The 22,500-nt window shown below is 39.9% G+C and overlaps 3 protein-coding genes across 3 annotated transcripts in view; 1 reads left to right on the plus strand and 2 right to left on the minus strand.

Annotated features, from left to right (window-relative positions):
• LOC137976848 (uncharacterized) overlaps positions 1–8,954 on the plus strand; it is a gene marked incomplete at its 3' end in the record, with an annotated part of 14,638 nt that extends 5,684 nt beyond the window's left edge. The window contains exon 3 of the mRNA XM_068824186.1: positions 8,832–8,954. Coding sequence (XP_068680287.1) covers positions 8,832–8,954 — 123 coding nt within the window. The remainder of the gene's footprint in view (positions 1–8,831) is intronic.
• A 24-nt stretch (positions 8,955–8,978) lies between these two features.
• LOC137976849 (prostatic spermine-binding protein-like) lies at positions 8,979–15,477 on the minus strand. Its single transcript, XM_068824187.1, has 4 exons — positions 15,302–15,477; positions 10,622–10,792; positions 9,074–9,084; positions 8,979–9,020 (listed from the first exon to the last, which is right to left on the minus strand). The coding sequence occupies exons 1-4, from the start codon at positions 15,468–15,470 to the stop codon at positions 8,979–8,981; spliced, it is 393 nt and encodes a 130-aa protein (XP_068680288.1). The 5' UTR covers positions 15,471–15,477.
• A 6,013-nt stretch (positions 15,478–21,490) lies between these two features.
• The window catches only part of LOC137974637 (uncharacterized), a 7,044-nt gene continuing 6,034 nt past the window's right edge, over positions 21,491–22,500 (minus strand). Inside the window, exon 3 of the mRNA XM_068821555.1 lies at positions 21,491–22,500. This exon is cut by the window's right edge and continues 783 nt beyond it. The gene's annotated coding sequence lies outside the window, so the exon portion shown is untranslated.

The following is a 22,500-nucleotide window of genomic DNA, read 5'->3' on the forward strand; positions in this document are numbered from 1 at the left end:
GAGGAAGAAAACCAACGCGTACAGTTGCATTGCAATGTCTTCGTCAGAATTTGACTAAATTTCAAAATATTCCCTCCTTTTATACACGTTTTCAAGGCTCGCAATATGACCTCACGGAAAATTAAAATAGAATCAAGAAGCAAGATTAGCCGGGAAAAATGTGTAATACCCCGAGATCATTTATAACCCCTTGTATCGGACAGCAAACAATCCGTTTTTTCGAAATATTGCGTCATTACGTTCTCGACGTATTATATTATATCAGAAGCTCATGATCTGGTTCAGACCTGGATATTTGTCATTTAGATTTAACGTAGCTCGTACATTTTCCCGCGCATGCAGCGTCGATCTTATTTCTGTCCGTATTTGGGCATAAAATTGGTGTCCTAAAAGACCCCGCTTTGTTCCAAAAACTTTAGGGGCAAACTGTTAAGCAAACTCACAGATTACGATCATTTAGCTCAGTATTGCAGTTACTGCATGAAAATCGGCTGCCAGCCGCGTAATTGCAACATCCCACGCAAACAAAATGCGGACGACTCTCACAATATCATTTAGGAAGAATAAAGTGGTTACTGAGATGAAGTTTATTTAAAATGTTACTCGGTTTAGCTAAGCAGGTGATTTCTAGGAAGCGTACAATAAAAGAACCTTGATCCACAACAGCTAGCCTAAGAAGCACTCTAGACGAATTAAAATAATATTTACATTCTTTTGTTTTGAACTGACCACAACTAAGAATGAAGGTCGACTCGTTGATATCGGGTTCACAGGTATAACACTAACTATTTTGATTTTGTTTTAGTTCCTGTGATGTAGATTCAATATCAAGGGCCAAAATCGCATTAATTACAATGTCACAATACATGTTATATCAGTCACAAGATAGCTTAAACTCTTTTTGATTTATACCGGATCTTAAAGAAAAGTATCTTTTAGGTCGACTTTGAAATGAAAATCAACGCTAAAAAAACTTATTAGATCATCGTGTGAAGAAGTGGATGGAAACGTTGCAACAAAAACACAATACAAAAGGTAAACTAAGCTAAACTAGATGCTTCTGTGAAGCATACACTGGCTTGCCTGTGGTACGTGCTACAGAAAATCAGAAGGCACTGAATTGTGTGGTATTGAAATACAGCATTCCAGTCTCTGAAGAATAACAAATAAAAGAGAAGCGAGAAACGATCAGCGACAAACATTTTGGGAGATTTTTGCTACGTTCAAGTAAATTGCAAAATCGAAAGTGACATGGCCGGAATTCAGCGGTCGCCGTGATTAAGTTACCGCGGCATGTTTACTCGCCAAACAGTGAAGCATCTGTGTCAAATGATGGCAAGATAAAGGGGTTTTTGTAAGTTTCTTTTTCTGTCAAGTGTTATAAAGGTTGACAATGAAATGAGCGAAGTCAAAACAAAGATCACAATCGCCCAACTCTTGTTTATGCAAAGTCAAAATTTACTCTCCAAGACGCGTACGACGTTATTTATCACCAGGTAATTCCATCATTTTGGAAATAGCAGCTACTTTATTATTCATCTGCGTCACAAGTTTTCATTGATTTTGGGGCTCATTTTGTTGAAACTCAAGCACGCTTCCAACAGGCCTGTGAACCCTTCCTGCTTACAGAGCAATACTAAAAAACGTCTCCCATATCACATTTGAACCTTAAGCTCGAAAATTCAATACACAACATGATATTATAATTCACAAAGGCAGAAAATACCACAGAATCCTTTTCCAGCGAAATATTTATTGAAACAAACAACATATTTGCTCTTGGAGGCGAAAACCTCTTCTTATTTCATTGCGTGCGTGAAGACAAGAAACTCAATCGTGTCAAATTACCATGTACTTCAGGTAAATGCAGCTCACTTTGATTTCGTCTCGACGGGCGATAGATTGTTGTCGAAGTCCAGTGCTCGTCGCTTTTGAGATTCCTGCCTATTTTATCCAACTGACTTTCTATTATTGAGCTCCATAAGGGTATATTTTGTTTAAGGATCCACTAAAACGCCATTCGCGTTATATGACTTTCGACGCCATTGCAGGCTAAGTTAATGATTCTACTGTGTCCACCAGAGAAATCTACGTATTTCCACTACCCTCTCGATCCTAAGAAAATACTCGCAGAAGGATCTATCCACAAAGACACCACTTACCAGGGGAGTGACAGGCAAGACTTTTACCGACACGGAAAAAAAAAAAAAAAAGAAAACAAACAAACTAAACGTAGACCTCGACTGGGTTTGCCATGAGGCAACCCAGTAAAAAAAAAAAGGCGACTGAACCAAAAAAGCCAATAGTCTTCTCTTCTTACCGGTAATTAAAATGATATCAGGAGCATACAAAATTAAATTTTAATTAAAAACATTTCTTGTTGCGGCTCGACTCTTCCATGAATTCCGATGCATAATATGGCACATGTTTAGTACATTTCACAACATGTTTAATAAATTCAACTTTAACTAGTGCACTGCTCATCTTTAATACGCATATCAGTCCTTTCTTTCACCCTCAGCCCCACGGAGATATTTAATTTGATTGTATGTTCATTGACCCTCAGCAAACAGAGTGGTTACTTTCTAAAAGACGAAGCTCTTTATTCCGGCTTTATTCTCTCTGTGCTTCCGTACAATTTCCACTTCAAATAGATCTCAGAATAAACGTTGAGGGGAAAAAGCACTCAGTCCTTGCCAATACTGGAGGACTCTTGGTTGTCTCAGTAGATTATGTCCTTGCGATCAAACACCAGAAGAATCTTTTGTGGTCTCCATGCATAAAAGAAACATCATTTTCTCCTTTCAGCCGTAAATATATGTTATTCACCAGCCGGAAGGTCCGTATAGGCCCGTACTGGAGACTTCGGGCACAATTTTTCCATATACGGACCGACCAAGGCCGGTAAATAACTTGTTTAATTATTATTACTTTTTTTTTTGTCTAAAAAGGTGTGCTCTGACTGGGGACTATTGCTAAAGGCTGGCCTGCGATGCTTATTATCAAAAGCGAAATATTAAGCAATCGCAATGATCGGTTGATTCTGTTCACAATATTTATTAATTCGTTAAGCAACACTGTTTTCTTTTAAAAGAATTTATAAAAGGCTTCAAAAAATCTATTTTTGATCCAAAACATTTCAATATAGCCATGTTAAGTCACCTGGCGCCGGCTCATCACACAAGCTCACGCAACCGCCCGCTGCCAGAGCCAATCGGATTGCAGGATTCGCAGAATTCCGCAGGCTCGCAACATAAAAACCCATATTGTTATCAATTTACAAATTACGTTTATTTAATTTCTGCTTCTAGTTCCTGCAAAGCGTAGAGTATAGTAAACCAATGGACAAAAACACTCTTGATAGCAAGAATTTTGAAAACTTAACTCAATTGCATCTAGAACTGAAATGAGTAAGGTTACGTCGCACTTCACATACTGTCTGCACACTGTAATAAAGGGAAAAATTAGAGAAAGCTGAAAGAAATTCAGAACTATCAACTTCTGATTACCAGAAAACACTTGGATATTTGTAAAGGGAAATATATTACCCATCTTTTAGCTTTTGCAAGGAAACGCTTAGTGATTGGTTTTTCGCGCCATGCTTGTGGCAAATTCGCACGAATTTTCCCGGTCTTTACAGCACCGGTTGCTTCTATTTGCCTTGCGCTGTGATTGGTTCGTTTGACTGTGTGTGCCTGTTGTGATTGGCTAACGCTTATATGCACATGACGTCATGACTGCCATGTTAATGTGGCAAAAACAGAGAAACAGTGGTTTCTCTGTATGCAGATATTTTCCACAAGTGTCAGTTGAAATACAAACCCGCTGATCGAGAGAAAGAAAAGGTTCTCTATATATAAATCGTGTTTTGCTCAAAAGCCCTACAACGTCACCAACAAAACAAATTGTTCGTATGAAGAGGTGTCCGGGACTGTAAACACTCAAATGTCTGGTATTCAGGGAATATCTCAATCTCGTTTATCTAAATAGTTACGTAACTGTGGAACAGATACCCCGTTATATTGGTAGTCTGATTAATTTTGATCCTTTTATTAGGGTTAGTAGATCCTGGCAAGTATAAGCTACTGAACTCAAGTGTTTACTGTCGATATTAAGTCATCCTTCCTATCTTAGAGTGCGGGCTTTTTATTTTCTGAAAACGAAAAAATACCGAATAATGAAACATGGGTACGGTTTTGAGTTTCATCCAAGATTATTCTTTCCCTCAGGGAACCGATTAGGTTTACTGTGTTAATTTTTCTGACACAAAAATCACATGCATAGTTTATATGTAAAACTCATATTCAAATCACTTGATATATGGCATTACTTGCAAAACTGGAGTCAAGAATTGGATCCAAAATACCGCCTGAGGTACAGAAACAAAGAAAGAAATGATCAAACTGCAGTAGTAAGTGAGTCAATGTAGAATTCCGTCCCGAGCTTAAATATTTCACCCTTGTAAGATTGTCTAGAAGATCGTTTTGTAACCATTCTTAATCACTCGCACAGATCAACATTCAGTTTCTCTTTATAGTGACCACTTTGTGTGACTTTCGGAATATTTGAATTAAGTTGAGTTTATGGTAACACTGCTCAGTTAAACAGAAAAACAGAAAGATCCTAACTAAAAATAAGCAACAAGGGAAAAATATTCATTGTTAAACACATTTTCCTTTTAAGTTTCAAAGGGAATGTATCACGAACGTACAGTGTCACAAGGCTAACTTCATCTGTAGCCGATCTTCATATCCTTCCATCTCAGTGTATTAAGTCCTTTCAAGGGAACACAAGAGCCTAACAAATTGACCTTCTTCCTACAGGTGTGGTTTTCTTCATTAGAAGGCTATGGACAGTTCCGTTGAAACCCTGAAAGCGATTGCGCGGGGTCTGTACTCGATTTCCAATAAATCTATGGACTTTAAAATATCCGTTTGTATGTTCATCAGCACTTCAGTAAAGATAAAAACATGAACATTAAAATTAACGCCAGAATGACAAAAAGAAGTCAGCTGTTTTGCAGCTTCCTTGGCTAGGAGGCAGTGTGGCCCAGTGGTTAGGGCGCTTGCCTTGAGATCCGGAGATCCCGGGTTTAAGACCCGCTCTGACCACCCGTTCAATTTGATCCTGGTAGTCCCTGATTTAACTTCCCAGCCGCACTTGTAAATAGCCAACTGGTTTGCCTCCAACCAGTTGGGATTATTAACAGTTGTTGTTCTGTTCTGTCGTTTCGGAGGAGAGTCAGGGTGGTTAAGTGGTCATCAACCGTGCCTCCCACCTTTGTGACCCAGGTTCAACTCTGACCTCGGGTCGTATGTGGGCTGAGTTTCAGTCGATCTCAATCTGATTCCGAGGGTTTTTCTCCGGGTACTCCGGTTTTCCTCCCTCCTCATCAGGCTGTGGTGCTGTGTTCCGAGGTCATACATGGGTCGTGTTCAGGGGCCGAGCACCTAGCCGGCAGCACAGCTCCTTCGGCCCGACCTCGTTGAGCTGCGCCCTTAGTAATTCAGTCTCCGACTGCGAGAAAGGGCGATTAGCAGATCAGATATTATTATTACAAGAATATTTATGCGGTACGAGCTTTTGGCCCGGCAAAACTATATAATGTATCGGAAGCTAATGATTTTGATTCAAGGCCATGTACTTCTGCATGTATAGATTTTCCCCTCCGATATTGCAGGAGGAATACAAATAGTATGAGACAATATGCATTAATAAACGTACCTTTACCTCATTGAAATTTACGTCATGTGGAAATAAACAGGCATTTCAGTAAGGGAAGCTTATTTTAAATAACTTAAGGAAGGTGGCACTTAACTGCAGAAAGACAATGGTTGCTAGGGAAGCTTTTTAGTCAAAGAGCCCTACAAAAAGAATGCATGAATGGTTCTATCAAGTAGCTTTTTCAATTGAAATTTGACATCACTTCAAACAGAAGGCGCATGCGCAACTAGTCCCAATCCTCTGCCGTGCGTTTCAGTAAAAAACATGTGAAGGCTCTCAGGAAACGAAAGGAAGAGAGGCTTTTTTCATCGGATGGGAACCGTCACATCATAAACTGTAGCATGGAATTTCTGTTTGGACAATAAAATGGAACTGGTATTTTGAAAAGTTTATCAAAGGAGGGCCTTATGACGTCATAATTGTTTTGAAAAAATAATTTTTTTCTTTTAAAATCCATGCTTCATATTTTGTGTTAGAATGTTCTCATAATGTTGCGCCAAAAATTTGTGAAAGCATAGTTAACTCGCTCAGATTTTAGCCAGTTTCAAATTTGGTCACGTGATTTACCAAATATGGTTGTGAGTCGAACCAGACGAGGAAATGTTAAATAGAACAAACTTGGCAAAAAAACAAAAAAGGATAACTGTAGAGTTAAAAGAATTGGAGAACTGACTAGTTGAAGGGGTCCGTAGCAACAGTTTGGTAGTTAAGGGCTACCCCCTTCAAACAACAACAACAAAAGAGAACATGGCAAGGCCACTTTAAGTAGCCATTTTCACCGAATCTGCCAGGATTTGCCTTACAGGGGTTAAAGATCGAAGTGGAGAAGAAAAACGGATAAAATGAGGACAGATGAATTACGGCGCTAATTACGGCGCCTGCTCACTCCTCGTGAAAACATGAATGCACCAATCAGAAAAGCTTTTTACTGACAAAAACCAATGAGAAGACAGTTTCTTTCACAGGGTTCCCCAGAGCTCTTCAATAAGCGTCACCAAGAGTCCCCTTGAAGCTCTTTTCCTCAACTTCCAGCTGAACTTTAATATCTTTCGTAAGAAGCACTCTAGATGAACTTGTAAAATGATATCTCCGTGGGATGCCTGTGGCACCCACGGTAAAAATTCGGTTGAGTTTCTTTTTCTTCGTATCAGCAATTTGCAATGTTTTTTTAAAGTTTCCCGTAACCCGTTTCCCGCGGGAAGTGATGTCACAATAAAGACATGTCCCTTTTTCAACCACTGCGTTCCTAGGTTTGAACCTGAAACCTTCTTGTCGCAGCGCGTGCGTGCTGCCTTTGCGTCACCAAGACATCTGGCTTTACCGGGCCGAATTTGCGTTTTTATCCCTCGGGCGATTTCCATGCAACCTCGTCCCAAGGGTCTTCTCCCTTTCCAATATGGCCACTTACTATTTGTTGTCTTGTGAGACGTTCCATAATAATATAGTTCTCTTCCGTGTTTGACTGTAATAAACAGTTACGTAGGTAGGTGAAGCGGATGTAATTGGGGGCGAGACGGAAGTGGTATTGGGCGAAACGAATATGTTAATGAGCAGAGCGGAGGATGAATTGAGCGAAATGGATGTGGAAGCGGGCGAAGAGGGATTTCGAAGAGGGTGAAGAAGTCCTCCTTTTTATTGAAAGCACTGTTTATTGACGCATTCCCTATTATCTGCAATTGTACAGTTACAGATGCTGCTAATCATGCACGGTGAATTACAGCCACTAAAGAGTTGATTTTCTGCTAATCAAGAATTTCGCGGAAGCTTCACTAAAAATCCCTTGAAGTTAGCAGGAAAGCGCGCGGAGAGTCAGGAGAAAGGAAGCCTACCCCTTTACACCCTTGAACGAGATTCCAGCAGCGAGTATAACCTACGGCTGCACATCTCGCACGATGTCGTGCGTTACGAAAATTAGGAGAGAGACTGCTCGCAGTCTAAAAGAAATTTAAGGTTATAAACTGCAGGCATCACAAACCTGCATATTCGAAAGAGTCGATCATCGAGGGAGAACGTTACTTCAACTGTTTCTAACAATAGAATTGAATAGTATGATAGAAAAAAGATTTGACCAATTCGTTATTAGTTCTCTCCAGAGGAAATCGGTATACAGAAAAAAATATGACGAAAAGTCGATTCTTTGTTGGAAATTATCTAATCTCTTCTCTCTTATCTAATCAGCAACAATGTATGCCCCAGTTATAATTATCGGAGATTCAGGAGCCCATCTGATCAGTAGAAGCCTTCCTCCGTCGCACGTTTTGACAGATTTAGTCATTTTTAGAAATACTTTCCTGGGAAACAGCGTTTCCCTGGTTACGGTAAGCCAATCAGTGCTGTAGATTACGCATTTACAATTTCACATAAGTTAGCTCTAGCTGAAACATGGCGGCCAAACGGGAATTGGGAAGCTCAAATTCAGAGGTAGAAAGTAAATGAATTCCTCAACGCTAGTGGCTTGTTCTCATGACAAAATACATGATGGCATTTTCTTCATTTCATCCTCCTTCAGAAAGACTAAGTTTGTTGTTTAGGTTCGTTTTCCGGATCCTTTTTGGCCGTATCGGCGCCTCGTTTCTTCGGACCGAGTCGCTTCTTTGTGTCGATCACTTTCTTGGCTATTTTCTATCTCACTCTCACTCTTACTGTCAGATTCTTCAGTACTCTGACAGTCGTCACCTGAATACCATTTATCCGTATCTCTATTACTTTCTACCTCTTAATTTGAGCTTTTCGATTCCCGTTCAGCTAGAGCTAATTAACGTGAAATTGACTGTAAATGCATAAGCTACAGCACTAATTGGCTAACTGTAACCAGCGTTTCCCGGGACAGTGTTTCTAAAAGTAACTAGGTCTGTCAAAACGCCCGATCCAAAAGGTAAAAGGGGAGAGGTAGGCTCCCACTGAGACGCTTCTGGTGATTTTAATTAAAACAAGAGAGGATTTAAATCGGAATAGTCATGCAATGAGCTAAGCTATTAAATTTTATTTAAAGAAGTATTAAATTAAATTAAAGCATCGGCCTTTCATCTGCCACCGTTCATTAGTTCATTAGTTCATTAGTTGAACATGAGCACTTCGGACAACTTCCATGGGATCTCCGTCGCCAGCCGGGGAGTAATCGTCGCTCGCTGGGGGGTGTTCGTCGCCTGCCGGGGAGTAATCGTCGCTGGCTTGGGGGTATTCGTCGCCGGCCGGGGAGTAATCGTCGCTCGCTAGGGGGTGTTCGTCGCCGGCCGGGGAGTAATCGTCGCTCGCTAGGGGGTGTTCGTCGCCGGCCGGGGAGTAATCGTCGCTGGCTGGGGGGTATTCGTCGCCGGCTTTGGGGTATTCGTCGCCTGCTGGACATTGCTTTGCCCTCCCCTGCAAAATAATTAATTTGTGCCAGAATGAGTGAGTGAGGATTCAGTGGTTCTGACGCGTTTCAGCTGCATTGGTATCATATTATTTTGGAGTTATTTGTTACTAGTAAGGAATGAACAGATCACCCTGGTAGTAATGAGAACTGAGCACCGTGTCAGCTGTTTTTGCCAGGGTTAAGAACAGGTGTACGAAGCCCGGGAATGAGCAGATAAATTTGAAAGCTTGCTGATAGGGTGGACACAAGTACATACAATCACTTGGTCTCTGTCTTATGCTTGAGACTCTTTCCAAGTGGCAACCTAAGAAGCTATGAGAGTGAAAAGAAATCTCCAGGGAACCCAAGACCTAAAAGACCGGGACTCCTTGACTTAATCAAATGTTATGCGTTTTCTTGTAAAATATAACCTGTTCTTCGTTTCCATCGACAAAGTTTACATATCAGCACTTTTTGTAGTACTAGTAGTAGTAGTAGTAGTAGTAGTAGTAGTAGTAGTAGTAGTAGTAGTAGTAGTAGTAGTAGTAGTAGTAGTAGTAGTAGTAATACGCCGCATGCTATGTCTGTAAATTTCTGTTATTTTCCTGTTTCCCAATTTTATTTTTAACAGAAATTTATAATAATTACTTAATTGACCATTTGAGGAGTGATTGCTCAATATTCTGGATGAAGGGTCATGTTCCACTGGCTCTAACCCTTCAGCACTAGTAAACTCATTTAAAACTGATACTAATTTCTTTACTTGTGCAGTAATCACACATCAAAGCTAAAATTGGTTTTATGTTGACAATTATCCCCGGCCTTAAAATAACAACAGTGAACGCCGTTCACCTTGCAAGTAGTGGCACTAGTTTGATTATCCAAAAAGCTAAAAAGGGCAAGGCTGACATAACAGTGAAGGAATATATTGAAATTAGCTAATATTTCAAAAGGCACTGCCTTTCTTCATCAGGGTTTTTTCAATACATTCCTTCACCGTTATATCAGCCTTGCCCTCTTTAGCTTTTGGTAATATTTAAATCACTGATAAGGTCCTTCACCAGGATCCGGTGCTTCTGTTTTGTTACGGAAGTCCTTGCTTAGAAAGGTATATAGTTAAAAACCAAGTTTACTCCGTGAAGGTATTGCTTAGAGCGCCACTCACGAAGATTGCAATGGGCCTTAGCTAGTCCTGTTCTCACTCCGCTCTTATCTTTGATTGGCTCATATTCCTAGCCCAATGCATCACGTGAACAGAGGGAGTCAAACTGGACGACATAAAAAGCATCATCCCTTACAGGAATAATGCCCCTTTTTCTTAAATAGAAGGGTGAGCAAAGGTAGTTATAATGATGAAATGCTGGTGATGCTGATTACGACGATGATGATGATGTTGTTGATGATGTCGATGATGATAAAATTGATGGTGATGATGCTGATGATGATATTTCTAATAATGTTGATCATGATGATGTTGATGATGATGATGATGATGATCTTGATGACGATGACGATGACGATGACGATAACGAAAGTCCCTGTAAAAATGAAAATCGTACTTACCCTTGTTTTCCCCTCCGCCACCATCCCCGTCTTTATCGTCGTCGTCGTCGTCGTCGTCGTCGTCGTCGTCGTCTTCTTCGTAAAAAGTATCGTCATTTATCATGGCATCTTCCAACACCTCTTCCTTTTGAATCTCCTCTTCAGCTTTCACCGCTGGCAGTGAAGCAAATCCTGCAAGAATTAAAATGGTCCTTTAAGCTACCGCGTCATCCGCTCTTTGTACGGTTATAATTTTAATAGACTTAACTGATTAGAGTGTAATGTAAAGTGCTAGTTTTCAACCCCATATGAACCATGTGAGGGTTAGCCCAACTGATGGAAATGGGCCCACACAAGGACAGTGAAAAATTAGTAGGGCTAACGCTCACATGTTTCATATGGTTAAGTCTGTTCTAATATAAGTGCTACACGGCCAACGTTTGCAAAAACGTAATCCTTGCTTGTACTTGTACATGTTCATTTCCGTAACTTTAACATCTTCAGTTCCCACTGCCTGCTGCCGTCTGACCTTGTAGCTCAGTCGGTGGAGCAGCGGTGATCTAACCCGAAGGTTGTGGGTTCAATTCCCACCCTGGTCAGAGTTTTTCTCTGTCCTTGTTTTGGCCCGTTTTCATTAGTAGGGCTAACGCTCACATGGTTCATATGGGGTAGAAACCTAGCACTTTACATTACACTCTAATCAGTTAAGTCTGTTCTAATATAAGTGCTACACGGCCAGCGTTTGCAAAAACTTAATCCTTCCTTATAATTTTAATAGGCCATTTTCGAAATATCAAATACTCAGCTTGATAGTGAGGCAGTGAGGACAAAAACAATAGAAACACGTTGGAATGAATGTGAAAAATATTTGCATATCATCCACTTTCCTTTGTCTTTGTCCTCAGAACCTCTCTTTCAAGCTGAGTTTTAATATATCGAACGGTCCTCTTCACCATCCCTCTACACTCAGTCTCCATTTTCCTTTCTTCTGAATCATTATGTGAGCGCGACTTTACCTTCACCTTTCGTTGTATATCGGTTGTCCGAGGATAAGGTATATGTTTTATCAGACTAATACCCCTTGATTACGTTGACAAGTGCAATTTTACGTGAGCAGTCCACTTAGTTGAATCTCCAGTTTTAAGCTGCCTTTTAGGTTTGATAACGAGTCACTCAGTTATTAGCCGTCGAAAACTATTAAATAGCCCACTTTCGATATATTGAAATTCAATCCTAAACAAAAGGTATCATCTCAAGGCTCTGGGCAATAAATATAAGGATTTGTATAGACCTTATTCCAAAATGGCCGTCATTTAAATATTCTTTTGTTTTTATTCAAATTAGCCCTTGATGCCTCGTTCTTGAGCTGAAAATTCAAAAGTCTATTTTGCCTTGAATGAGGCATCAAGGTCTAATTTCAATAAAAACAAAAGAATATCTAAATGGCGGCCGTTTTGGAATAAGGTGTATGAGTTTATTCCCCATAGCCTCGAGATGATGCCTTTTGTTTTAGGACTGAGTTTTAATTTATCGAAAGTGGGTTATTCTTGGTTGGCAAAGGCGCTTATGATCTTATACACTCTTTATAAAATTTCAAATTTTGAAAGGATCATTGCTCAGAGACTATATGGTATATCCAGTTCATATTTCCAGAGATAGCTCATTATGCAATGCACTTTCAATATTCGGTACTAGCACTTTATTCTCGGTTGCCTAATTAAAAAACAATACTCTTGTGCTGATGAGGAAAAACTGTAAACAAAGATTCCTTCATATAGAAAGTCGCTCGCGAGTCATTCGTACGCCTCCGATATTCTTTTTTTTCGGGGCGAGAAGTATTTGAGCTTATTCTCTACTCAAAAGAATATTACTTTTCCGATTGGTCAATGACGAATGCATAAATAGGTTATAGAGCGCAATACGGAAGTTGCTATAGAAACAGCGAAGGAGTAAGTACTGGGTTGCCTATGGCAAACCCAGTCGAGGTCTGCGTTTAGTTTGTTTGTTTTCTTTTTTTTTCTTTTTTTTTATTTTATTTTTTTTTCCGTGTCGGTAAAAGTCTTGCCTGTCACTCCCCTGGTAAGTAGTGTCTTTGTGCATAGAGCCTCCTGCGCGTATTTTCTTAGGATCGAGAGAGTAGTGGAACTGCGTAGATTTCTCTGGTGGACACAGTAGAATCATTAACTTAGCCTGCAATGGCGTCGAAAGTCATGTAACGCGAATGGCGTTTTAGTGGATCCTTAAACAAAATATACCCTTATGGAGCTCAATATTGGAAAGTCAGTTGGATAAACTAGGCAGGAATCTCAAAAGCGACGAGTACTGGACTTCGACGACAAATATCGCCCGTCGAGACGAAATCAAAGTGAGCTGTATTTACCTGAAGTACATAGTAATTTGACACGATTGAGTTTCTTGTCTTCACGCACGCAATGAAATAGGAAGAGGTTTTCGCCTCTAAGAGCAAACATGTTGTTTGTTTCAATAAATTTTTCGCTGGAAAAGGATTCTGTGGTATTTTCTACCTTTGTGAATTATAATATCATGTTGTGTATTGAATTTTCGAGCTTAAGGTTGAAATGTGATATGGGAGAAGTTTTTTAGTATTGCTCTGTAAGCAGGAAGGGTTCACAGGCCTGTTGGAAGCGTGCTTTAGTTTCAACAAAATGAGCCCCAAAATCAGTGAAAACTTGTGACGCAGATGAATAATAAAGTAGCTGCTATTTCCAAAATGATGGAATTACCTGGTGATAAATAACGTCGTACGCGTCTTGGAGAGTAAATTTTGACTTTGCATAAACAAGAGTTGGGCGATTGTGATCTTTGTTTTGACTTCGCTCATTTCATTGTCAAAGTTTATAACACTTGACAGAAAAAGAAACTTACAAAAACCCGGTATCTTGCCATCATTTGACACAGATGCTTCACTGTTTGGCGAGTAAACATGCCGCGGTAACTTAATCACGGCGCCCGCTGAATTCCGGCCATGTCACTTTCGATTTTGCAATTTACTTGAACGTAGCAAAAATCCCCCAAAATGTTTGTCGCTGATCGTAACTTTTTACATTCTATATTCACGGTTCAAAATTAATGTTGTTTTCATGTCGTAAATATTTTATTCTCGATCGACCGTCCGGGAAACTTCCTTCCGCTCTTTCTGAAATCTGTGTATCAATAGTTATTTGCTTTTTCATCAATATTTGTTTTGCATAAAGCAAGCTAACAAAATCTGTACCTTGCTGAGTTCGCATTTGTTAGCGTTAATAGTATTTTCGGTCAGATGCTTCTGTTTTCCCTAAGGGGTTTATTGTTTTGGTCTCCCATCCTAACACTAACCCCGCGGAACAGGGCTTGACTTCAGTGAAATTTAGTATTACAAAGCTGTCAGATGCTCAGAGGGCACACTTGTGGTGAAACGAAGTTGTGAGGGAACTTGAAAATTATCAACATGTCAGCCCAGAAGCCAATGTTTCTCGCTCCTCTTTGTTATTGTTAATCTTCAGAGACTGGAATGCTGTATTTCAATACCACATAATTCAGTGCCTCCTGATTTTCTGTAGCATGTACCACAGGCAACCCAGTGTATGCTTCACGGAAGCATCTCGTTTTGTGGAGTATATAACAAATGAAAAATCGTATTAACTTGCACGTGCATTTCGTTATTTATAGTCACTCGAGATGTATTTAAAGTCCTCGAATTGCACTCGCCTACGGTTCGTGCCCATAAATCGCATTCATACGATTTCCCAGACATATTACCAAACTAAGCTATTTAGAACTCCGAAGAAAATGAAAACAAAAGCCAATTTGATAATGTTGATGAAAATTGATAGCTCGAGGATGATGTTCGACCGGAAAGATAATTTTATTTTGATCGAGTAGGAGTCGAACGTAGACCCTTGCGATGCCTAGTTAGTATGCTCTATTGACCACTTGAATAACAGTAATAACAGACCTGGCTTCAATTACAATACTCGTGACATTTTCTGGAACGCCAATTCCCGTTTTCCCCCTTCTTCAATAGAGAGCTTTAGATTCTAGGACGAGAGCGGCTACGAGTACAAGAAAACAACAGTGAGCGCGTGCAAACCACCTTCGCGTCATTTTAGTACGAGGTTTTGCAAAAATGTCTTCGTGTCAAAACAACTCACCAACACTCTAGTACTTTGGAAATTTTTCTATCAGGTAAAGGCTCAGTTACCAGCAATAAGAACGACGGAGGAACCTATGCTTCTAACAAAGAGTAAGATTAGTCGTCCCGGTTATAAAAATTTTCGCTAAAAACAGGCAGTCAAATCTCGTACTCGTTCTCGTTCTCGTCCTAGTACTGCAATCTAAAGGTCCCTATTTTTTTTTTTTTTAACCAACGAGCAGTTGCCCGAAAAATTCCCATACAAAATTGAATTGAGGGGAGGGGGAAGGAAAACGGGATAAGCTGCAATCTCTGATTCTAGACCATTCATTAAGTGTTCCAACTAAATGTGCTCGGTATTGAAGCTTTTAGGTGACATACAACAAAGTACAAACTGATAGGGCTGAAATGTCGAAGGGTGGCCATCTACCAATGATAGAGATTTCGAATCATCGAGCCCGGTAAATGAATTAAGAAATGTTATTAATCGATGATGGCTGTGGCATACTTTAGAATCGAAGGCGTAGTTCGTCAAAAAGACGACAGTCGATCGGCGTAAATACACTAACCGTTTTGCTCATCTACCGGACCATCGGGATAGAGTTCCTTCTCGTCCTGAAGAAGCTCGTCACTTCTCATGGAATCCCTCCACAAGTCGCCAGTTTCTTTCTTCTCTTCAGCCTTCAATTCCGCTAAGGCGGAACCTATGAGGAAGAAAACCAACGCGTACAGTTGCATTGCAATGTCTTCGTCAGAATTTGACTAAATTTCAAAATATTCCCTCCTTTTATACACGTTTTCAAAGCTCGCAAATTTCTAAATATGACCTCACGGAAAATTAAAATAGAATCAAGAAGCAAGATTAGCCGGGAAAAATGTATAATTCCCCGAGATCATTTATAACCCCTTGTATCGGACAGCAAACCATCTGTTTTTTCGAAATATTGCGTCATTACGTTCTCGACGTATTATATTATATCAGAAGCTCATGATCTGGTTCAGACCTGGAAATTTGTCATTTAGATTTAACGTAGCTCGTACATTTTCCCGCGCATGCAGCGTCGATCTTATTTCTGTCCGTATTTGGGCATAAAATTGGTGTCCTAAAAGGCCCCAGCTTTGTTCTAAAAACTTTAGGGGCAAACTGTTAAGCAAACTCAGAGATTACGATCATTTAGCTCAGTATTGCAGTTACTGCATGAAAGTCGGCTGCCAGCCGCGTAATTGCAACATCCCACGCAAACAAAATGCGGACGACTCTCACAATATTATTTAGGAAGAATAAAATGGTTACTGAGATGAAGTTTATTTAAAATGTCACTCGGTTTATCTAAGCAGGTGATTTCTAGGAAGCGTACAGTAAAAAAAACCTTGATCCACAACAGCTAGCCTAAGAAGCACTCTAGACGAATTAAAATAATATTTACATTCTTTTGTTTTGAACTGACTACAACTAAGAATGAAGGTCGACTCGTTGATATCGGGTTGACAGGTATAACACTAACTGTTTTGATTTTATTTTAGTTCCTGTGATGTAGATTCAATATCAAGGGCCAAAATTGCATTAATTACAATGTCACAATACATGTTATATCAGTCACAAGATAGCTTTAACTCTTTTTGATTTATACCGGATCTTAAAGAGTAGTATCTCTTAGGTCGACTTTGAAATGAAAATCAACGCTAAAAAAACTTACGAGATCATAGAGTAAAGAGATGGATGGAAACGTTGCCACAAAAACACAATACAAAAGGTAAGTTAAGCTAAAAAAAGGGGGACTGAACCAAAAAAGCCAATAGTCTTCTCTCCTTACCGGTAATTAAAGTGATATCAGGAGCATACAAAATTAAATTAGATACAAACGTTTTAATTAAAAACATTTCTTGTTGCGGCTCGACTCTTCTATGAATTCCGGTGCATGATATGGCACATGTTAGTACATTTCACAAAATGCCAAGTGTTTAATAAATTCAACTTTAACTAGTGCACTGCTTATCTTTAATACGCATATCTGTCCTTTCTTTCACTCTCAGCCCCGCGGAGATATTTAATTTGATTGTATGTTCATTGACCCTCAGCAAACAGAGTGGTTACTTTCTAAAAGACGAAGCTCTTTATTCCGGCTTTATTCTCTCTGTGCTTCCGTACAATTTTCACATCAAATAGATCTCAGAATAAACGTTGAACGGAAAAAGCATTCAGTCCTTGCCAATACTGCAGGACTCTTGGTTGTCTCAGTAGATTATGTCCTTGCGATCAAACAACAGAAGAATCTTTTGTGGTCTCCATGCATAAAAGATGAAACATCATTTTCTCCTTTCAGTAAATATATGTTGTTCACCAGCCGGAAGGTCCGTATAGGCCCGTACTGGAGACTTCGGGCACAGTTTTTCCATATGCGGACCGACCAAGGCCGGTGAATAACCTGTTTAATTAGAATTTTTTTTTTTTTTTGTCTAAAAAGGTGTGCTCTGACTTGGGACCATTGCTAAAGGCTGGCCTGCGATGCTTATTATCAAAAGCGAAATATTAGGCAATCGCAATGATCGGTTGATTCTGTTCACAATATTTATTAATTCGTTTAGCAACACTGTTTACTTTAAAAAGAATTTATAAAAGGCTTCAAAAACTCTATTTTTGATCCAAAATATTTAATATAGCCATGTTAAGTCACCTGGCGCCGGCTCATCACACAAGCTCACGCAACCGCCCGCTGCCAGAGCCAATCGGATTGCAGGATTCGCAGAATTCCGCCGGCTCGCAACATAAAAACCCATATTGTTATCAATTTACAAATTACGTTTATTTAATTTCTGCTTCTAGTTCCTGCAAAGCGTAGAGTATAGTAAACCAATGGACAAAAACACTCTTGATAGCAAGAATTTTGAAAACTTAACTCAATTGCATCTAGAACTGAAATGAGTAAGGTTACGTCGCACTTCACATACTGTCTGCACACTGTAATAAAGGGAAAAATTAGAGAAAGCTGAAAGAAATTCAGAACTATCAACTTCTGATTACCAGAAAACACTTGGATATTTGTAAAGGGAAATATATTACCCATCTTTCAGCTTTTGCAAGGGCACGCTTAGTGATTGGTTTTTCGCGCCATGCTTGTGGCAAATTCGCACAAATTTTCCCGCTCTTTACAGCACCGGTTGCGTCTATTTGCCTTGCGTTGTGATTGGTTCGTTTGACTGTGTGTGCCTGTTGTGATTGGCTAACGCTTATATCCACATGACGTCATGACCGCCATGTTAACGTGGCAAAAACAGAGAAACAGTGGTTTCTCTGTATGCAGATATTTTCCACAAGTGTCAGTTGAAATACAAACCCGCTGATCGAGGGAATGAAAAGGTTCTCTATATATAAATCGTGTTTTGCTCAAAAGCCCTACAACGTCATCAACAAAACAAATTGTTCGTATGAAGAGGTGTCTGGGACTGTAAACACTCAAATGTCTGGTATTCAGGGAATATCTCAATCTCGTTTATCTAAATAGTTACGTAACTGTGGAAGAGAAACCCCGGTATATTGGTAGTCTGATTAATTTTGATCCTTTTATTCGGGTTAGTAGATCCTGGCAAGTATAAGCTTCTGAAGTGTTTACTGTCGATATTAAGTCATCCTTCCTATGTTAAAGTGCGGGCTTTTTACTTTCTGAAAACAAAAAAATACCGAATAATGAAAACTCCAAACATGGGTAGGGTTTTGAGTTTCATCCAAGATTCTTCTTTCCCTCAGGGAACCGATTAGGTTTACTGTGATAATTTTTGTGACACAAAAATCATAGGCATAGTTTATATGTAAAACGCATATTCAAATCACTTGATATATGGCAAAACTTGCGGAACTGGAGTCAAGAATTGGATCCAAAATACCGCCTGAGGTACAGAAACAAAGAAATAAATGATCAGTCTCCAGTAGTAAGTGAGTCAGTCTCGAATTTTGTCCCGAGCTTGAATATTTTTACCCTTGAAATATTGTCTAGAAGATCGTTTTGTAACCATTCTTAATCACTCATACAGATCAACATTCAGTTTCTCTTTATGGTGACCACTTTGTGTGACTTTCGGAATATTTGAATTCAGTTCAGTTTATGGTAACACTGCTCAGTCAAACAGAAAGATCCTGACTAAAAATAAGCAACAAGGGAAAAAATATTCATTGTTAAACACATGTTCCTTTTAATAAGTTCCAAAGGGAATGATCACGAACGCACAGTGTCACAAGGCTAACTTCATCTGTAGCCGATCTTCATATCCTTCCGTCTCAGTTTATTAAGTCATTTCAAGGGAACACAAGAGCCTAACAAATTGACCTTCTTCCTACAGGTGTGGTTTTCTTCATTAGAAGGCTATGGACAATTCTGTTGAAACCATGAAAGCGATTGCGCGGGGTCTGGACTCGATTTGCAAAAAATCTATTGACTTTAAAATATCCGTCTATTTGTTCACCAGCACTTCAGTAAAGATAAAAACATTAACATTAAAATGAAGGTCAGAATGACGAAAAGAAGTGAGCTGTTTTGCAGCTTCCTTGGAATACGAGACAAGCACTTTAATGCCAGTACACAAGAATATTTATGCGGTACGAGTTTTTGGCCCGGCGAAACTATATAATGTATCGGAAGCTAATGATCTTGATTCAAGGCCATGTACTTCTGGATGTAAAGATTTTCCCCTCCGATATTGCAGGAGAAATACAAATAGTATGAGACAATATGCATTAATAAACGTACTTTTATTCCATTGAAATTTACGTCATGTGGAAATAAATACTTAAAAACAGGTATTTCAGTAAGCGAAGCTTATTAATAACTCAAGGAAGGTGGCACTTAACTGCAGAAAGACAATGGTTGCTAGGGAAGCTTTTTAGTCAAAGAGCTCTACAAAAAGAATGCATGAATGGTTCTATCAAGTAGCTTTTTCAATTGAAATTTGACATCACTTCAAACAGAAGGCGCATTCGCAACTAGTCCCAGTCCTCTGCCGTGCGTTTCAGTAAAAAACATGTGAAGGCTCTCAGAAAACGAAAGGAAGAGACCCTTTTTCACCGGATGGGAACCGTCACATTATAAACTGTAGCATGGAATTTCTGTTTGGACAAAAAAATGGAACTGGTATTTTGAAAAGTGTATCAAAGGAGGGCCATATGACGTCATAATTGTTTTGAAAAATAATTATTTCTTTTAAAATCCATGCTACATATTTTGTCTTTGAATGCTCTCATACTGTTGCGTCAAAAATTTGTGAAAACATCGTTACCTCGTTCAGTTTTTAGGCATTTTCAAATTTGGTCACGTTATTTACCAAATATGGTTGTGAGTCGAACCAGACGTCGAACCAGACGAAGGAATGTTAAATAGAACACACTTGGCAAAGAAACAAAAAAGGATAACTGTAGAGTTAAAAGAATTGGAGAAATGACTATTTGAAGGAGTCCGTAGCAACGGTTTGGTAGTTAAGGGCTACCCCGTTCAAACAATAACAACAAAAGAGAACATGGCAAGGCCACTTTAAGTAGCCATTTTCGCCGAATCTGTCAGGATTTGCCTTACAGGGGTTAAAGATCGAAGTGGAGAAGAAAAACGGAAGACTTGTGGACAGATGAATTACGGCGCTAATTACGGCGCCTGCTCACTCCTCGTGAAAACTTGAATGCACCAATCAGAGAAGCTTTTTATTGACAAAAACCAATGAGAAGACAGTTTCTTTCAGAGGGTTCCCCAGAGCTCTTCAATAAGCGTCACCAAGAGTCCCCTTGCAGCTCTTTTCTTCATCTTCCAGCTGAACTTCAATATCTTTTGTCAAGAGAAAATGAGGGGACAGAGAGGGAGGCTCAAGGCGTTGGCCGGGATATGTTATGTCCACGAAAGTTTTTTTTAGACAAGCGGAAGTCTTTGTTCTAGCGGAAGTCTGTCTTCTGAGACGTCCGCATGCAGTCTTGCCTCGCTCTCAGGTTCTTAGCGAAAAGAGAAAATGATGGCGCAGGTGGAAGGCTATTGAATATATATTTTCCTTTAAACATCGGACCGAGGTTGGCCCCCATGCGGACGTCTCGGAAGAGTCCCGCTCGTCTAAAAAAAACTTTCGTGGACTTGACATATCCCAAGGACTGGACCGAGAGCCTCTTTCTCTGTCCCCTCATTTTCTCTTGCTTTCGTAAGAAGCACTCTAGACGAACTTGTAAAATGATATCTCCGTGGGATGCCTGTGGCACCCACGGTTAAAATTCGGTTGAGATTCTTTTCCTTCGTATCCGCAAATTGCAATGTCTTTTTAACGTTTCCCGTAACCCATTTCCCGCAGGAAGTGATGTCACAATAAAGACATGTCCCTTTTTCAACCACCGCGTTCCTGGGTTTGAACCTAAAACCTTCTTGTCGAAGCGCGTGCGTGCTGCGTTTCCGTCACCAAGACATCTGGCTTTACCGGGCCGAATTTGCGTTTTTATCCCTCGGGCGATTTCCACGCAACCTCGTCCCCAGGGTCTTCTCGCTTTCCAATATGGCCACTTACTATTTGTTATCTTGTGAGACGTTCCATAATTATATAGTTCTCTTCCGTGTTTAACTGTAATAAACAGTTACGTAGGTAGGTGAAGCGGATGTAATTGGGGGCGAGACGGAAGTGGTATTGGGCGAAACGAATATGTTAATGAGCAGAGCGGAGGATGAATTGAGCGAAATGGATGTGGAAGCGGGCGAAGAGGGATGTCGAAGAGGGTGAAGAAGTCCTCCTTTTTATTGAAAAAACTGTTCATTGACACATTCCATATTATCTGCAATTGTACAGTTACAGATGCCGCTAATCGTGCACCGTGAATTACAGCCACTAAAGAGTTGATTTTCTGCTTATCAAGAATTTCGCGGAAGCTTCCCTAAAAATCCCTTGAAGTTAGCAGGAAAGCGCGCAGAGAGTCTGGACAAAGGAAGCATACCTCTTTACACCCTTGAACGAGTTTCTAGCAGCGAGTATAACCTACGGCTGCACATCTCGCACGATGTCGTGCGTTACGAAAATTAGGAGAGAGACTGCTCGCTGTCTAAACTGCAGGCATCACAAACCTGCATATTCGAAAGAGTCGATCATCGACGGAGAAAGTTACTTCAACTGTTTCTAACAATAGAATTGAATAGTATGATAGACAAAAGATTTGACGAATTCGTTATTCGTTACTCGTTATCCGTCATTAGTTCTCTCCAGAGGAAATCGGTACACAGAAAAAAACATGACGAAAAGTCGATTCTTTGTTGGAAATTATCTAATCTCTTTTCTCTTATCTAATCAGCAAAAGTGTATGCCCTAGTTATAGTTATCGGAGGTTCAAGAGCCCATCTGATCAGTAGAAGCCTTCCTCCGTCGCACGTTTTGACAGATTTAGTTATTTTTAGAAATACTTTCCTGGGAAACAGCGTTTCCCTGGTTACGGTAAGCCAATCAGTGCTGTAGATTACGCATTTACAATTTCGCATAAGTTAGCTCTGGCTGAAACATGGCGGCCAAACGGGAATCGGGAAGCTCAAATTCAGAGGTAGAAAGTAGACGAATTCCTCAACACTAGTGGCTTGTTCTCGTGACAAAATACAACATGGCAATTTCTCCATTTCATCCTCCTTCAGAAAGACTGAGTTTGTTGTTTAGGTTCGTTTTTCGGATCCTTTTTGGCCTTATCGGCGCCTCGTTTCTTTGGACCGAGTCGCTTCTTTGTGTCGATCACTTTCTTGGCTATTTTCTAACTCACTCTCACTGTACTCTTACTGTC

This window comes from Montipora foliosa, chromosome 11 (genome assembly GCF_036669935.1).
Source record: "Montipora foliosa isolate CH-2021 chromosome 11, ASM3666993v2, whole genome shotgun sequence".
In the NCBI taxonomy this organism is placed as follows: Eukaryota; Metazoa; Cnidaria; class Anthozoa; order Scleractinia; family Acroporidae; genus Montipora; species Montipora foliosa.